Source organism: Meriones unguiculatus, chromosome 10 (assembly GCF_030254825.1).
Source record: "Meriones unguiculatus strain TT.TT164.6M chromosome 10, Bangor_MerUng_6.1, whole genome shotgun sequence".
Taxonomy (NCBI): Eukaryota; Metazoa; Chordata; class Mammalia; order Rodentia; family Muridae; genus Meriones; species Meriones unguiculatus.
Window position 1 is genome coordinate 88,542,560 of NC_083358.1, and position 14,262 is coordinate 88,556,821.

The 14,262-nt window shown below is 40.4% G+C and overlaps 1 protein-coding gene across 1 annotated transcript in view; it reads left to right on the forward strand.

The window, feature by feature from the left end:
- The first annotated feature begins 2,585 nt into the window (after positions 1–2,585).
- Positions 2,586–14,262, forward strand: part of Plppr4 (phospholipid phosphatase related 4) — a 37,098-nt gene continuing 25,421 nt past the window's right edge. The window contains 2 exon segments of the mRNA XM_021655442.2: positions 2,586–2,909; positions 2,911–3,009. Of these exon segments, the coding sequence (XP_021511117.1) occupies positions 2,787–2,909; positions 2,911–3,009 (222 nt within the window). The 5' untranslated portion in view covers positions 2,586–2,786.

The following is a 14,262-nucleotide window of genomic DNA, read 5'->3' on the forward strand; positions in this document are numbered from 1 at the left end:
CTTTCACTCATGAAATTGTAAATTAACATAACACTTAAGTTCAAACTAAAAGAAAATTAGGGCCAGCTAAAAACTCATTTTTACAAACCACCTACAACACTGAGGCCACCAGGAAACATTCTTAATTTAAGAACTATGCTCTACACATTGTCACTGTATGAATAACTCACATCTAGGAAAGAGAGCATGGATGTTGAAAGTTGCTTGAGGTGTGCTAATTGGAGGCCTTCATCAGTGAAGAAGCAGTTTAATATGCTTCCCAGAACTTGAATGTTTTCAATGAAAATCTTGCTCCAATGAAAAAGGGCACTCACTGCAAAATCAGCTCTCTGACATTTCAAGACATATTCAAGAATATTTCACAGCACCAATAACCCAGAAAAAAATCCCCCAAAATACACTTGACATCATTATTCGGTCTGTCAGCTTTCTCAGCTAACAAAGAAAAAAGTAGTTTCTGCATTAGTTCTGGATGCCCATAGTGAAGCACAAACCACATCCCCATTCTTAATAAACATTCTCCTTGGAGTGTTTGTATGGCATTTATCTGTAAGGTCATCAAGTTTATTTAACTTAATTCAGCAATATCATTTCCAAGGCATCAACCTACTTGAAGCACTTGAAAAGACTGTGTGAGAATTTATTGCCTTTTTCTAAAAGACAAAGTCTTCAACAGAGCTCATTATATAGCTTTGTAGGTGCTGATAAGAGAAAGGACTGGGTGATGGAAAGGGACACCCTAATGAAGTATTGGAGAGGGACATTTTAACTCAACAACTCAGTCAGTTTCCTCATCTACAAATAAAAGCATCATTATGGGTGAAATAGTAGATGAACTATTAAAGTAATATTAAGTTCTAAAAGTGAAATAAAGGAATATGAAAGGAAAAAATGGGACTGCAGAGATGGGTAAACAGTTAAGAGTGGTTGCTCTGCGATCCTGGAGGGCCTGAGTTCAGTTCCCAGCAACCACATGGTGAATTACAACCGTCTATACTGGGGCTCAATGACCTTTTTCTGGTATGTAGCCATATATAGAGACAAAGCATTCATAAAGGTAAAATAAATAAATAAACAAACATTAAAAAGGAGAAAAAGAAGAAAGAAGAAAAAGATGAAAGGAACAGAAGCCTTGACTTGTGACTGTTACTTAGTATGCCTAAGAAAATTTACCAAGTAGCCAAATTTGGAGCGGAAGCATGAAGTGAAGTTTACAAACTGTGTTCATAAACAAATAGGTACAGTAAGATCAAGGTTTTGAAGCTAGACTGGGATGCCCTCACCATCAGGCCCAGGACTCGGTGAAATCCAACAATCAGAATGACCATCAAGATTCAGGATAAAATAAAGAACTCAGGGGGTTGGGGGAATGGTGGGAAATGAGTGATTGTTTTTCTGAAGTCCTTATGAGGGTTAAGAAGGGAAGGCTTGAAGATTGTAGGGCAAAACTTTTTCTTCTGCCAGTCAAAGCAAGACATGGTGGCAGCTGTGGAGGAGGGAAAGTACTCTTTTTTGAAGACCAGAACAGTCTTTTTCTATAGCTTCCAGTTCTCTGAGTGAGGTAAAGTCAGCTGATTCTGTGGCCTTTGAGAAGTTAGGAGAAGGTATGCATGGAACCATGACCGGTAGACGGAACCGTGACCAACCAAAAAGGAAACAGGATTGTGAGGTGGGGAGGCTTAGAGCTATGGCCCCAAGATCACGTGTTGGGTTTTTATTCCGCTGTAGTTAGCTGTTCGGAGAAACATCTACCTGGGGATAGAGTTTCCCTACATGAGTAGGGTGCATAAGTGGCAAGAAATGAGCAACTGCACTGCAGGGCTCTGAAACCTAATCCTGGTAGAATGAGTTGGGCCAAGACGCTGAATGAGTAGCGAAACATAAATGTTAGCAATGTAGCCCCTTGCAAACTCCACTGGAGCAGCAATGAAACAAAACAGCTGAAAAGAAGGCTGGGGATTCGGAGTCATGTGGTTGGCAGGGAGACGGCGGAGGTGCTAGAACAGATAGTCACAGAAGTGGCTGATCATCCGCATGCGTTGCTTTGTGTTCATGGAGTTTTTCTTCCGCAAAAAGAATCGCAAAGTTGAGAGCAACCATGGACCCTGCCAACCCGGTGGAGTCTCGCTTCCATAGCTGTTATCCCCACGCTGTACTGGGGAATAAGAGTGAGGTTAACATTTTCTGGGCTCTAGGGCCAATGAGGATGCCCGGTCCACCCCGACTCTTCAGATGCAGGAAACCCTCACTTTGCTTCCCAGCTTCTCTCAGTGCTTCCCTGGCAGTTATCTCCCTAGAGATAGGGCTGTCACACTTGGGTAGCAGCCAGCTCCCAGTGAGTCCCCTCCATGGCCTACTTGTCAGTGTGAAGTCCGAGTTTTAATTCCGCACAGGAGGTGATCTCTTTTATTGCTACGGACAGGGGTGCTGAGCAGGCTTCTGCTCTCCAGGAAGGCAAGGGGAGCCCCAGGTAGGTGATCGATCGCCTGAGACCAGGTGCCCAGGCTCCTCAGTCTAGCTTCTGCACAAACCGGGAGTGCTTCCCCCACTTTTCCCTATTTTTGACGTCAGGCTCCTGCAGCCAGCAGAGGAGCCTCTCGGTGGAGAGCCCAGGGAGAGTGACAGGGAGGGGAAGCCATCGCAGCAACAGCTTGGAGGAGGCGGCTGCCTATCCCTTGCCAGCACAACCCCGGGCTTAAAGCAGGACCGAAGAAGGAAGGAGACCTGCGGCTCCGGGAACCGCGGGCTTACTGCAAAGAGGGGCGGGGAGAAGGCGGGGGCGCTGCATGCAGCGCGCTGGCTCCAGCGGTGCCCGCGGGGAATGTGACATCAGAGGCGCCGGGCGCTTGTGGCTGGAGCAGGCAGCTCGCCTCGGCCGCGCGGTGCACACCTCGCCCGGGGGAGGACGCGGAGCCCCGGCAGGCGGCCGGGATGTCGGCGAAGGAGAGGCCAAAGGGCAAAGTGATCAAGGACAGCGTCACTCTCCTGCCCTGTTTTTATTTCGTTGAGGTGAGTTGGCCCAGCGCCCTGGCATAATGCAGATCTTTCCGGACAGCGAATTCGGGTCCTGGGTAGGGCTGGCGACCACACCGGAGCACCAGGGCGGAGTGCGCCTCTCTGCCCTCCCCAAATGCTGGACCCTCTCCTTTCCCCCACAGGTTTTTCTCCAGAGCTCCCCTGGGTCCGCCTGAGAACACCTGCCAGCACAGGCTGGCTGTCACTAGGGGTGGCTTGTTGGGTGGCCTTCCGGGAAGAGATACCTGTGAGAGTATGAGTCTAGTTTTCAACCCTGTAGCGCCAGTGTGCATAGCGTCCATCAGTGCCCCGGAGGGGCCATGATGCCTGTATTTTGGAATTTGTGTTTTTCAATTTGCTGACTGTATCTAGAACTCTGTGAGCTTTTGGTGGGTATTCAAATGCATATAGCTGTGTCTGAGGTATAGGAACAGAGATGTGGTGTTACATTGGTGGCTTTTATTAACCCTCCCAAACCCTTCTCCTACTACAGTTGCTATGGTACTTCGTCTGCTTCTAAAATTGGGTCATTTCTAGATGTCAGTAATCAGTCTACTTACTAGCCCTTTGCCATGGTGTGTGGGTGTGTGCACGGATGCATACATATATTCCTATATATGTATATAGCTCAGTGCGGATACATGCCTAAACGTGTGGATATATGTTTTAAATGTATGACATCATGTGGGTTCACATTATTTGCATCCGTGCTTTTATTCTGACTTGAGCAGCATTACAGTTAAGCAATTTACATGGGTTGCACTCATAATGAATCTCTATGACTTACCTAATGCAGCATTTGAGGGAGGAACAGTTAATGGGAGGGGTGTAAAGATTGACAGGTACAGGATTCCATGTACTGTGATCCATTGCATTCGGAAGACATTTTTTGTAAGCAAAGGTTTTGCTAAATTACAGGTGGAGAGGGGATGTGTTGCATACATTTAGAAAAATCTAACGGTTTTCAGTGTAAAACTGTTCCATGTAATTACATCTCAGGTTGAATAGAGAATTTTAAACTATTGCTGCACTATAAATAGCCTTCCTTCGTTGTCTTTTCAGCCAAACATGGAGGTTCCCACTTCCAAGTACAGAGCAGATTCTGTATTTGATGACTGAGAGGATTTATCTGGGTTGCGGAAGAGCTACTGTCTTGAAACTTGTCCTGTCTTGAAACTAAGCCTGTCCTTAGAGAATACTATATATCTGGGAGTTCCTTTTATGAACCATATGATTTTAAATGATTTCAGTTTTAAGAGAGATGTCTGTGACCTGCCTAAGTTTCAGAGAAATGACCTGTGACCCCTTTATCTAGGACCTATAGGAAAGAAGCAGAGTGAGAGACAGAGAGAAGAGAACCCTATTTGCTTAAAATCATTGTTTCATTTGTTGTCCTTTTTTTTTAACAAGAAAACTTGAGACTATCACATAGGTGATTGAAAAATGTGGGCCCAGAAGATTCAGAATAAGGGAGTAGAAAACTGGGATTCCTGCCTTCCAGAACAGTGGCTAGACCACTTGTGGCATTGCTAGTCTGTTTTAGTGGTGTTTTTTGATAAAGCATTTTTAATCACATCTAAGTCTATTATATTTATTGGGGAGAAATTAATGATTTTTTGGGTCTGTCTCTAAGACATACTCACCTAAGGTCAGCTGGAAGCTGACAACAGCAGAAGACAGCTGTATGGCTTCTAGGAACACTTCCTGAGTGGAGGTACAAGCAAAAGAACTGAATTGCCCCCTTAAGGAATCCAAGCACAGACTCTTAAGGAACCTCTCATGGAATACATGTCCTGTGACCTAGGATTTTAAAAGAAAAATGTTTTTGTTTTTAATTCATGGGAATGGTGTCTTCAGGAACAAACATCTTACAAGTGTTACTTGTTTTCCGGGAGTATAAATCATGACTTCCACTTTGATCCACTCCAACACCCCCTATGAATTTATTTCAAGACAAGTTACAGAAAGATCACTTGAAGACAATCACTGAGTTTATTATAAGACTTGGTTTTGTTTATACTTTCTTCTTTTGTTTTTTTGTTTGTTTGTGTTTTGAAATGTGGTGCCATGCAGCCTAAGCTTGCTTTAAATAACTATTAGCAAGACTGGCCTTGAGTTCCTGACCCTTCTGCCTGTCTACCTTCGATATACTGGGATGACAGGCATTTATTACTGTGCCTGCTTCGTAGAGTTTAAATGAGCATCTATTGCACTGTATTGGGGGGAGGGGGGTAATAGACTTCTAATAGAGATGTACAAAATTGGATTGCAAATTATCTCCCTGAAACTTAAATGCATGATGAACCCCTAAAGAGACTGCAGATGATGGGAGAAAGCATCAGTCTTCCAGCTATTTAGGAGTTGGCAGGAAACACCACTCAGATCCTTAGGAATGACTCATTCTGTAGCTAGTGGGATGAATCTTTGCAGGATGAGTCTCTATTACAAGATGAATAAACGGAGGAGCTTGAATTAACATGTCAATAAAAGGCACTAGAAGAGTGACACTTGGCTTTGGGACATAGTTCCCCAAGATCCCAAGAATTATGATAGATTGACAAAATAAAAGTAAATCTCCTTCCATCACATATCAGCATAGATATTATAATTGAAGTAATATACAAAGTATGAAAGGGCCAGTATTCAGGGAAAAAAATATTGAGGTCTTCTGATAGAGGGAACAAAGCTGTCTTTCTTGAAGACATTTGGACCATTTTAAATTGCTGTTCACAGTACTGATGAGACACAAAGAAACTTAATTGGTAAATTTCACTGGGACCACAGAGGGTTAAAAATCAACCTAGATGCAATTCTGGAAAGAAAATAGCAACATTTGGTTGATTGGGAACAAAATGGACCTTAAAGATAGATTGACCTGGTTCAAACATCACCTGTGCCATGCAGTGGGTAATTTTGACCATGTTAGCTCTCTCATTGCACATTTCCTTCTCTACGTTAAAAATCATGTGGTCTCAATGTTCACATTTACATACTCACGTGCAATAGAACGTAAGATGTCTCTTTCTTAGCTATGGAATATACTCTGTGACTAAAGCATCACACCAGTGTTAAGGAGGGTACATTGTGCTGTTTCATTTCCTCTTTTACAACTGCCCTTGACCTAAAGTGGATCTCTCATTGCTAGGTTGGACAAGGTCCACCTCATTAGTTCACACTGTTACCCAGAAGTCATCTCCTCCCAACGTTCTAGAAGGCAATTGAGTTTCACAATTTCCCTGGACTCAGTCTGCAATGTTGGTCATGGGTAGGGACAGTGGAGCTCTCCTAGCTTTGTATAGGAATTATGACCTTTATTTATAAAGCCTTTAGAAGAACATGCACATTCTTGCTCAGTCTTCAGTGTTTCTGTTTTAGAAGGAAACCAATGAATCAGTGAGATGGCTCAAGCCCAACGACCTGACATCAATCCATGGTGCCAACATGGCAGAAAGGTTAGAAGCCACATGCTACCCTTTGACCTCTAAATTATAATGTGCAACATACATACATACGTACACAATGAGTAAATAAATGTAATTTTTCAATAAGAGAGGTCACCTAGATTTTTAAAATAGAAATTAAATAACACAGCCAAGTTTATAAAGCAAAGGTTGGGGCAGAATGGGTACCACCTTAGACTTACTCTACTTACTGAGAGAATATACACACAGGAAAAGTTACCTACTCTGTTTCCCTCTACTAAAAACAAGAAGAAGGCTCTTGGGCGCTGGAGTGGGATGATTACTTGAATCCAGGAGTTTGAGGTCAGGCAGAACAACAATTCTGAGACCCTGACTCAAAAAGCAAGCAAGCGCATAAACAAGCAACAACAAAAGAGGGAGATGTGGTGAGAGGTGAGCCTGTTGTCAAAGGTGAGAGAGCTCTCTGGAGGAAGACAGGCTTCCTCAGCTCAGCTGTCCTCAGCTGGAAGACACCCAACACAAAGACACCCAACACAAAGTGTGCACTCCTCATGCTGTCTCACTAACCAGCAGCTGGGGGCCTCAGGCTACACAAGGAGCAGGAGGCTCTGGCCCACTTACTCTAGTAAAGTACCTCTATGATCCTGCGGGCACAAGTCACAATGTTCAGCTTCAAAGTTCCAGCAATCCTGTCCTGGTTTGCAACCACACCCAATAGTGAGTTGATGGGCAGAATGTTTGGGGTTTTGTTGTTGTTTTGTTTTCCTTTCATCTTTGGTTTAGCTGAATAGGAGGTTCGTGGTTAACAGTAAAATCCTGTGACAGTTTGCAAGACAAGATGACTTCTAGAAAGGCACCCTACTTTATGAATTTGTTGGATAATTCAGTTTTTCACTGTTCAGTGGGAGAAAAGAAAGATCAGCCATGGAACGTCCCTCAACAAGCACATAGCTAATACAATATTATATTCAACCAAAAGTAGACCAACATTCTCTTGAATTTTAATTTGCAAAGAACTCTCCAAGTGATAGCTGTATCATCTATTTTTGTAATTGTACCTGAGAGCAAAGCTAGCATTAGGTGAAGGCTTTCCAGGTTTAATCAGCCAGTATTACAACCAATGAGTCTGGTAGTTTGGGTGGACCCTTTTTGTTAAGCTCAATAACAATTCTCCTGCGCAAAGGCTTATAATTTCTTCTCATTAGTCACGCTGCTCAAAGATCATTCAATATATAATATAAATACATAATAAACTGTTTATAAAGTCTTCAAAATGAAAATTATGAAAATAAAATAAACGGGTGACAGATTTATTTTTATTTAAACATTGTCCAATTTTTTAGCATACTTTTCAATTGTGAGATAATACCTGTGAAAGTAGAATCAATGTTTAATGTGTATTCATATATTTTTAAGGGGATTTCCACAAAGCAAAGACTGAAAACTTTAGTTTTATGTAAGTTCAGACACATGCTCAGAACTCTGCATGCAGACACATAGAAGCATTGAAAGTGTGAGAAAAATCATGTTTCTCACTTGGCATTTAAAAGAGAATCAGAAACATTACATAACGCCTGCTTTTTAACCTAAAATAAAATGAAATTATTTCTTTTGTGAAAGTTTTCAAAAGAAATTTCTGCTTTAACTTTAACTAACATGAACCCACAACATTTCTGTGTTCCATATCAGTTTTTCAAGTTTATGTAGCTTATTTGATCTTTCTGTGAAATATGGTTTATTTTCTTTTACAAGAACATTAATATCAGCTAGAAAAATAGCATCACAACATTTCAGCGTTTCCATGTACCAAGATAGTAACTGTGAATTTCCCCTTCTTTTCTGGATCAGATAGAGATAGTCTTCTCAAAAACTACTCTAAACCCTGCCAAGTGAGATGAGATGGCAAATCGCCCCTCCCCCGCCGGTTACAATCCACAAATTGATGCAAGAGGGAGAGAGAGAGAGAGAGAGGAAAGAATAGATTTCTAAATTCTAGACATAGAGTTCCATGAGGACACTCCTGCAACACCAAGAACTAAGCATATACCCTTCTGTCTGTCAGTGATGTCTCTCTTCTCTGCCTAGGCATGACCTCTGTCTTTCCCCCAAGAGTAAAATCGCTTCTTCATTTTTATACCAGGAAGATATTAGTTCACTTCTATCAACATCAAGGAGAGCTATAATGGTAGTGTTGTTGATGATGGTGGTGGCAATGACCTTAGCCATAATAATAACGAAGGATGGTGAATCTCAAGCGTTCTTCATGTGGCAGAAGTTCTGGCTACATTATTCCTAGTCCTCAGACCCATCACAGTAAGGAGGTAATTTGTTCTTGTTTTGTTTTTGTTTTTGTTTTTGTTTTTGGCTTGTGTGACAGAATCTCAATTTATAGCCCAAGCTTGGCTCAAATTTGAATCCTCCGGCCTTAGCCTCCCAAGTTCTGGGATTATGCCTCGCCTCAAATAAGGCATTATTATCTCTGCTTTTAAAAGTCAGAAAATTGTAGCTCAAATAGATAAATATCTTTACCAGAGACATTACAAGCAATGGAAGAAGCCAGTACTTGAGTACAGGCCCATTTTGCTCACACACTGTGACTGCATGTTGTGCCATACATGCTTCCAGGATTGATGCTGGATTAAGTGACAAATCAAATAGACACACCTCTCTTTGATCTGGCTCACTTCATCAGATTGGAGGTCTGATCGAGATTGTCAGCTCTGAAGAATAGAAGTTTTCTGTGCATTTAACTAGTGAATTCGGTTTGCTGGTTCTGTTTTTCTGTTGGGTGATAAGTGGCTCCCTTCTGGCATGGATATTTTGAACCTATAATGATTGCGCACTTGGGCCAGAAATTAATGAGGAGCTATGTGCAGGATGGAAGGGGAGACATGGAACCGAGAGTTTAAGGAGGTGGAATGGATAGAATAGGCTCACAAAGTGATAGAGCTGGGTAAATGCCACTTAGTAAGTAGAAACAAAGGGAGGCTAAGCCAACTAGGGTTAGGAGGGAGATCTTAGGAAAATTGGAGGTAGGGGTGAATGCATACAAGCTTGTTGGAGATCCAACCTGTGCATGAACCTTGGAGACCTCTTTAGGCACTCAGGTTGTCTAAGGTGACTTGCACCTGAGGCACAGTGGTTGTGTGCTATGCTGCAAATGTATTTCAAACGTCAGTTACAGAACAAGTATCCCCTCGGTGCGTATGTGTGTACACTACAGTGTACAAAAGCCTAGGCACTCTCTCAAGCAAACACTCTCACACAAAGTACAAAATTATAAATTCTTATTAAAGAATTAACTCCATAATCCAAAAACATCTGATCTGACTTGAATCTTTCAGGTACAAGAAAAAAGTTAGTTACCTCAAGGTATGTATTGACCATATCAGAACAAGAATAGGGCCAAGACTTTCTGAGTTCCGTTGCAGTGCTCTTTTCTAGAAACTATATTTCTAGAATTATTTTATTAAGTATATTTTATTTTGAGAATTTGATGCACGAATATAATGAGCTTTGATTAGGTCCGTCCCCACATCCCACTCCAGTTCCTCCTAGTCACTTTCCACTATGAAGCTCCTTCCAACTTCATATCACTATAAAAATAACAAGAATAACATACTGAGGTCAGTTAGTGTTTTCCATGTGGCGCACAGTCAACCTACTAGGGGCTACAGCTGTGAAGAAAACTGACTAATCCTCCCTAGGCCATCAACAATCAATACTTCCTCAGCTAGGACCTTGTGAGCTCCTACATCTGTGCTGGGATTTTGATTGGTTTGAACTTTGAGCAGGTACCCACAACTGCTGGGAGCTCATGACAGAGTGGCCCTGTAATGTCTAGAAGGCGCTATTTCTCAATAGTCCTTTCCAGCTTCTGGCTCTTAAAACCTTTCTGCCTGTCCTTCCACTATGTCCCCACTCTGTGTTCTGGTCTGAATAAGAACAGCTCATGCAGGTCTTTCTAACTCAGCATGTAGACATTCGTACCCATTTCCCAGTGTCTTTTATGGCATCATATCAAACAGCACGTTAAAGCAGTCATAACCGGATCTTCTCCTTTCCTGAATTGTTACCCTTTTATTTGTTTATTTTTTGATGCAGCGTACTTGCATCCAAAGATAAAAATACTAAAAAAGTACATTTTCCCATCCCATTGCCAAACTGTTCACATATAATTTCACAGTTTCTTCACTTGATATCAGTGGAGTCTTGTACAAAGGGGAAAGAAAACACTGGAGGAAATAAGAATATGATTTTTAAAATATTTATAAAATAACTGAATTTCCCAGTATTCATTAATATAATTTTTAATTATGTGTGGTTGTCTCATGTAATTCTCAAACAAAGGTTAAGAGCAGATATTAACTCTCGTTCACTAGTAAACTTTCATTTATATAGTCTGGCACAGAGAAGTCTAGGGACTCACTTTAAAACACAACTAGGAAGATACCTGATAAAACAGGGTCAAATGAAAGGGGAGGAGGTCCCCTATCAGTGGACTTGGAAAGGGGCAGGGAGGAGACCAGGGAGGGAGTGTGGGGTTGGGGAGGGAATGAGGGAGCGGGATACAGCTGGGACACAGAGTTAACAAAATGTAACTAAAAAGAAAAATAAAAATTAAAAAAAAGAAAACACAACTATTAGGGGAATGAAGAGATGACTCAGAAGTTGAAACATTTTCCCAAAAGTGCGAAGAACAGGATTGGCCTCTCAGATGCCCAGAAAAATGTCCAGTGGGAATGGCAAGCAACTTACATGGAATTCCACGGAGCAAGCTGGTTAGCAACACTTGCCATATTAGTGAATTCTGTGTTTGATTGAGAGTCTGTATCCGTGAGTGAGGTGCAAGAGCAATGGAAGATGATTCTCAACAGCAACCTCTGGTTTCCACATGCAAACACACCCTGTGTGTTGATCCACACAGGCACATGCATACATACATGCATCTCCCTCTCACTCTCTTTCTCTCCTCTCTCTCTCTCTCTCTCTCTCTCTCTCTCTCTCACACACACACACACACACACACACACACACACAAAAGAAAGAAAGAAAGAAAGAAAGAAAGAAAGAAAGAAAGAAAGAAAGAAAGAAAGAAAGAAAGAAAGAAAAGAAAATGGACCAGTGATGTCCTATCATCATGTGATAAGGAAGTAGAAATTTTGTATTTAAATTGTGAGGGCTATGAGCCTCTCTGTTCTCTAAGGTACCTTGTAGAATCAGTTAGAACTGAAATTACAGATAACTATGCAAAGGAATAATTTCTTTCTGGTCAAGTGGGTTTGGAAATGTTGAATGCCAAGGGAAAAATGCTAAGTGTGACATAATTAATGTTGAGTTGTGTATGTTTTTTCCCCTCTGTGAGTAATTAGACCCTGAAACAATTGGCACTGAGGTCCATTACCGTTTGCTAGGTTGTTTTTAAATCAGGGAAAAAAAAAACGTCAATCAACATAAGAGAAAGGCTAATCACTTGCTTGTCGTAACAAAATGGGCTCTGACTATTTTAAAGTTGAACAACCCATTAGGCCTACTACTGAGAAAAATAAATATGAGTAATTAAAATCAATTCAGTTTTAGTAAAAGTAAAGAAAAATATCAGTATAATTAACAGACAAATATTGTTTAAAGTGGGAACAATGGAAATATGTGAGAACACATTGTCACAATTTAATACCACACCAAAAGCCTGTGCTTAGAGACTGGTCACAGGTAACCTGCAACCTCAGAGGGTTCTGGCTTCAGATATTGGCTTCTCAGACATGGAGTCGCAACAGAGCCAATTATACTCTGTTAAATAAGAGATGTCAAAATGATGTTCCAGGGTTGATTTATTTTATAATTTCATGACCATCTATCCACCCATTAAATACATTATTTGTTGATTGCTTAGGATGTTCCTCTTGGTTAGTTTGGATGGAAATGATATCTAAGCATTACTGAAGGGTTTCCTACCAGGAAGAAATTTTTCAGTTAATTGTTATTGAGTAGATGAAATAAAATAAGGCTGATTGTGGAAACATTTGATTTTTTTATTTTTCCCCCTAGTACTGGACTCAAAAAAACCCAGGTTCTTGTATAAATCTGTGCAAACACTCTACCACACAGCTATCTCCAGCCCATAGCCTTTTAGTAACTCTCATATTTACTTTGTGGAGACATTGTTACCTGTAAGGTAAATTACAGTGAATTCTATAGCAGGAACATTGTCTTCTAGACTATTGGAAGACTGAAGATTAGTGTCAATGTGTGTGGTTTACAACGAGCCCTCATTTTAAAACCATACATAGGCTTATTTTATCATTTATGAGAAAATCCTGTGGACTATTTGTTTAACAGAGAGAGAAAACTAGAATATTTGGTAGATGTCTGTATTGTTTCTCTTTTGGAACAAAACCAATAATTCGAAGTGAAAACACTGCTCTCTCTCTTTTTTTCTCTCTCTCTCTCTGAGTATATGCTCACCTTCCTTTTAATTAGAATATGTCAAGAAATATTTGCTCAACACTACCCAGTAGATGGTATAAAAACATATTTAATTTTAAAGTTTTAAATTATTTTTTTAAATTAATTTTAAAGTCCCATATTTAATTTTAATGTTACTCAGTGATTTGGAGAAAGGATAGGTCACTGGTGGATGTTTTTAAGAAAGGACACAGCAACTATAAATATGAACCCAGGAGTCAAACGGCTTGAGTTCGCAATCCAGCTACCAAGCTGAATACCTTTACAAAAAAAAAAAAAAAAAATCATGTAATTTCTCTGTGCTCTGTTCTTTTATCCATAAGACATCTGTAATAGTAGCTTCTTCTTAAATAAATGAGCCATGTAGATTTTCTGAACATAGTACCTGTCAAATATCAGGAGCATTATATTGCTATCAGCACCATATTTTTGAAAGTCAGCTGTATGTTACAGGGAAAGAGAAATTATGCCCATATGAAAGGATTTACAAAGCAATTACTTTCAACACATGAAATACTGGTCCCCAGCCTCAGGTCTTCATCTCTAATTTGGTTTCAAGAACAAAATTATTTCCAAGACAATGCACATACTTCAGTGTCTAATCATATATGAGAAGTCAATCTTCAGTGCCTGGAGTTAAGGCTGATGCTTTTACAAAATCCAGCCCCCAAGCTTCATGCTAGATCAATATTCAAGTAATAAAAGCAGCCACTAAGAATTATATAAAGCTTTGCTATTAAATCAGTCAGTGGTTGTAATTAGTCTTCTTAGAGTTACAGAAATGTAGTTTATATTCAGGCATAATGACATAGAACAGATTTTCTTCCATTAGATGTAACATATATATATATATTAGGTATGATGGCTATTTCCTATTAACCTATTGGGAGGATCCAATTCAAGCTTCTTGTGTTCTTGAATACTAGGAAAATTGTTAGAGGAAAAAAAAACCTTTTAGAGCTCAAACAAACCGTAAGAAATTCAAAATAAGAAATATTTCTGTTGGTGTATATGTATGTCATGTTCCTTCAGATCATCAACAGAGGAAGTAACTTATTCTATATGGGGCACCATTAATATATCAGGAATAAAGAAGTAAACATAACAGAGTCTCTGCTCTAAAAACCCTGCTGTTTGAATAGGAAAGATAGGCAAATGGGCAATTTCTATAATAATGAATGATGACGGCTGCGATCCAGGCATCCTCAGGACATCACAGTGAGGAGGCAATAAACCAGAAGCTCTAAAAACCTTTCAGAGCCTTCAGTGTGCCCAATTTCTGATATATTGAAAGAATTCAGTAAGGAACGTAAACATGGAGACAAAGCCAGCCCTCACCCTAAGTTCCTAAGATATCACC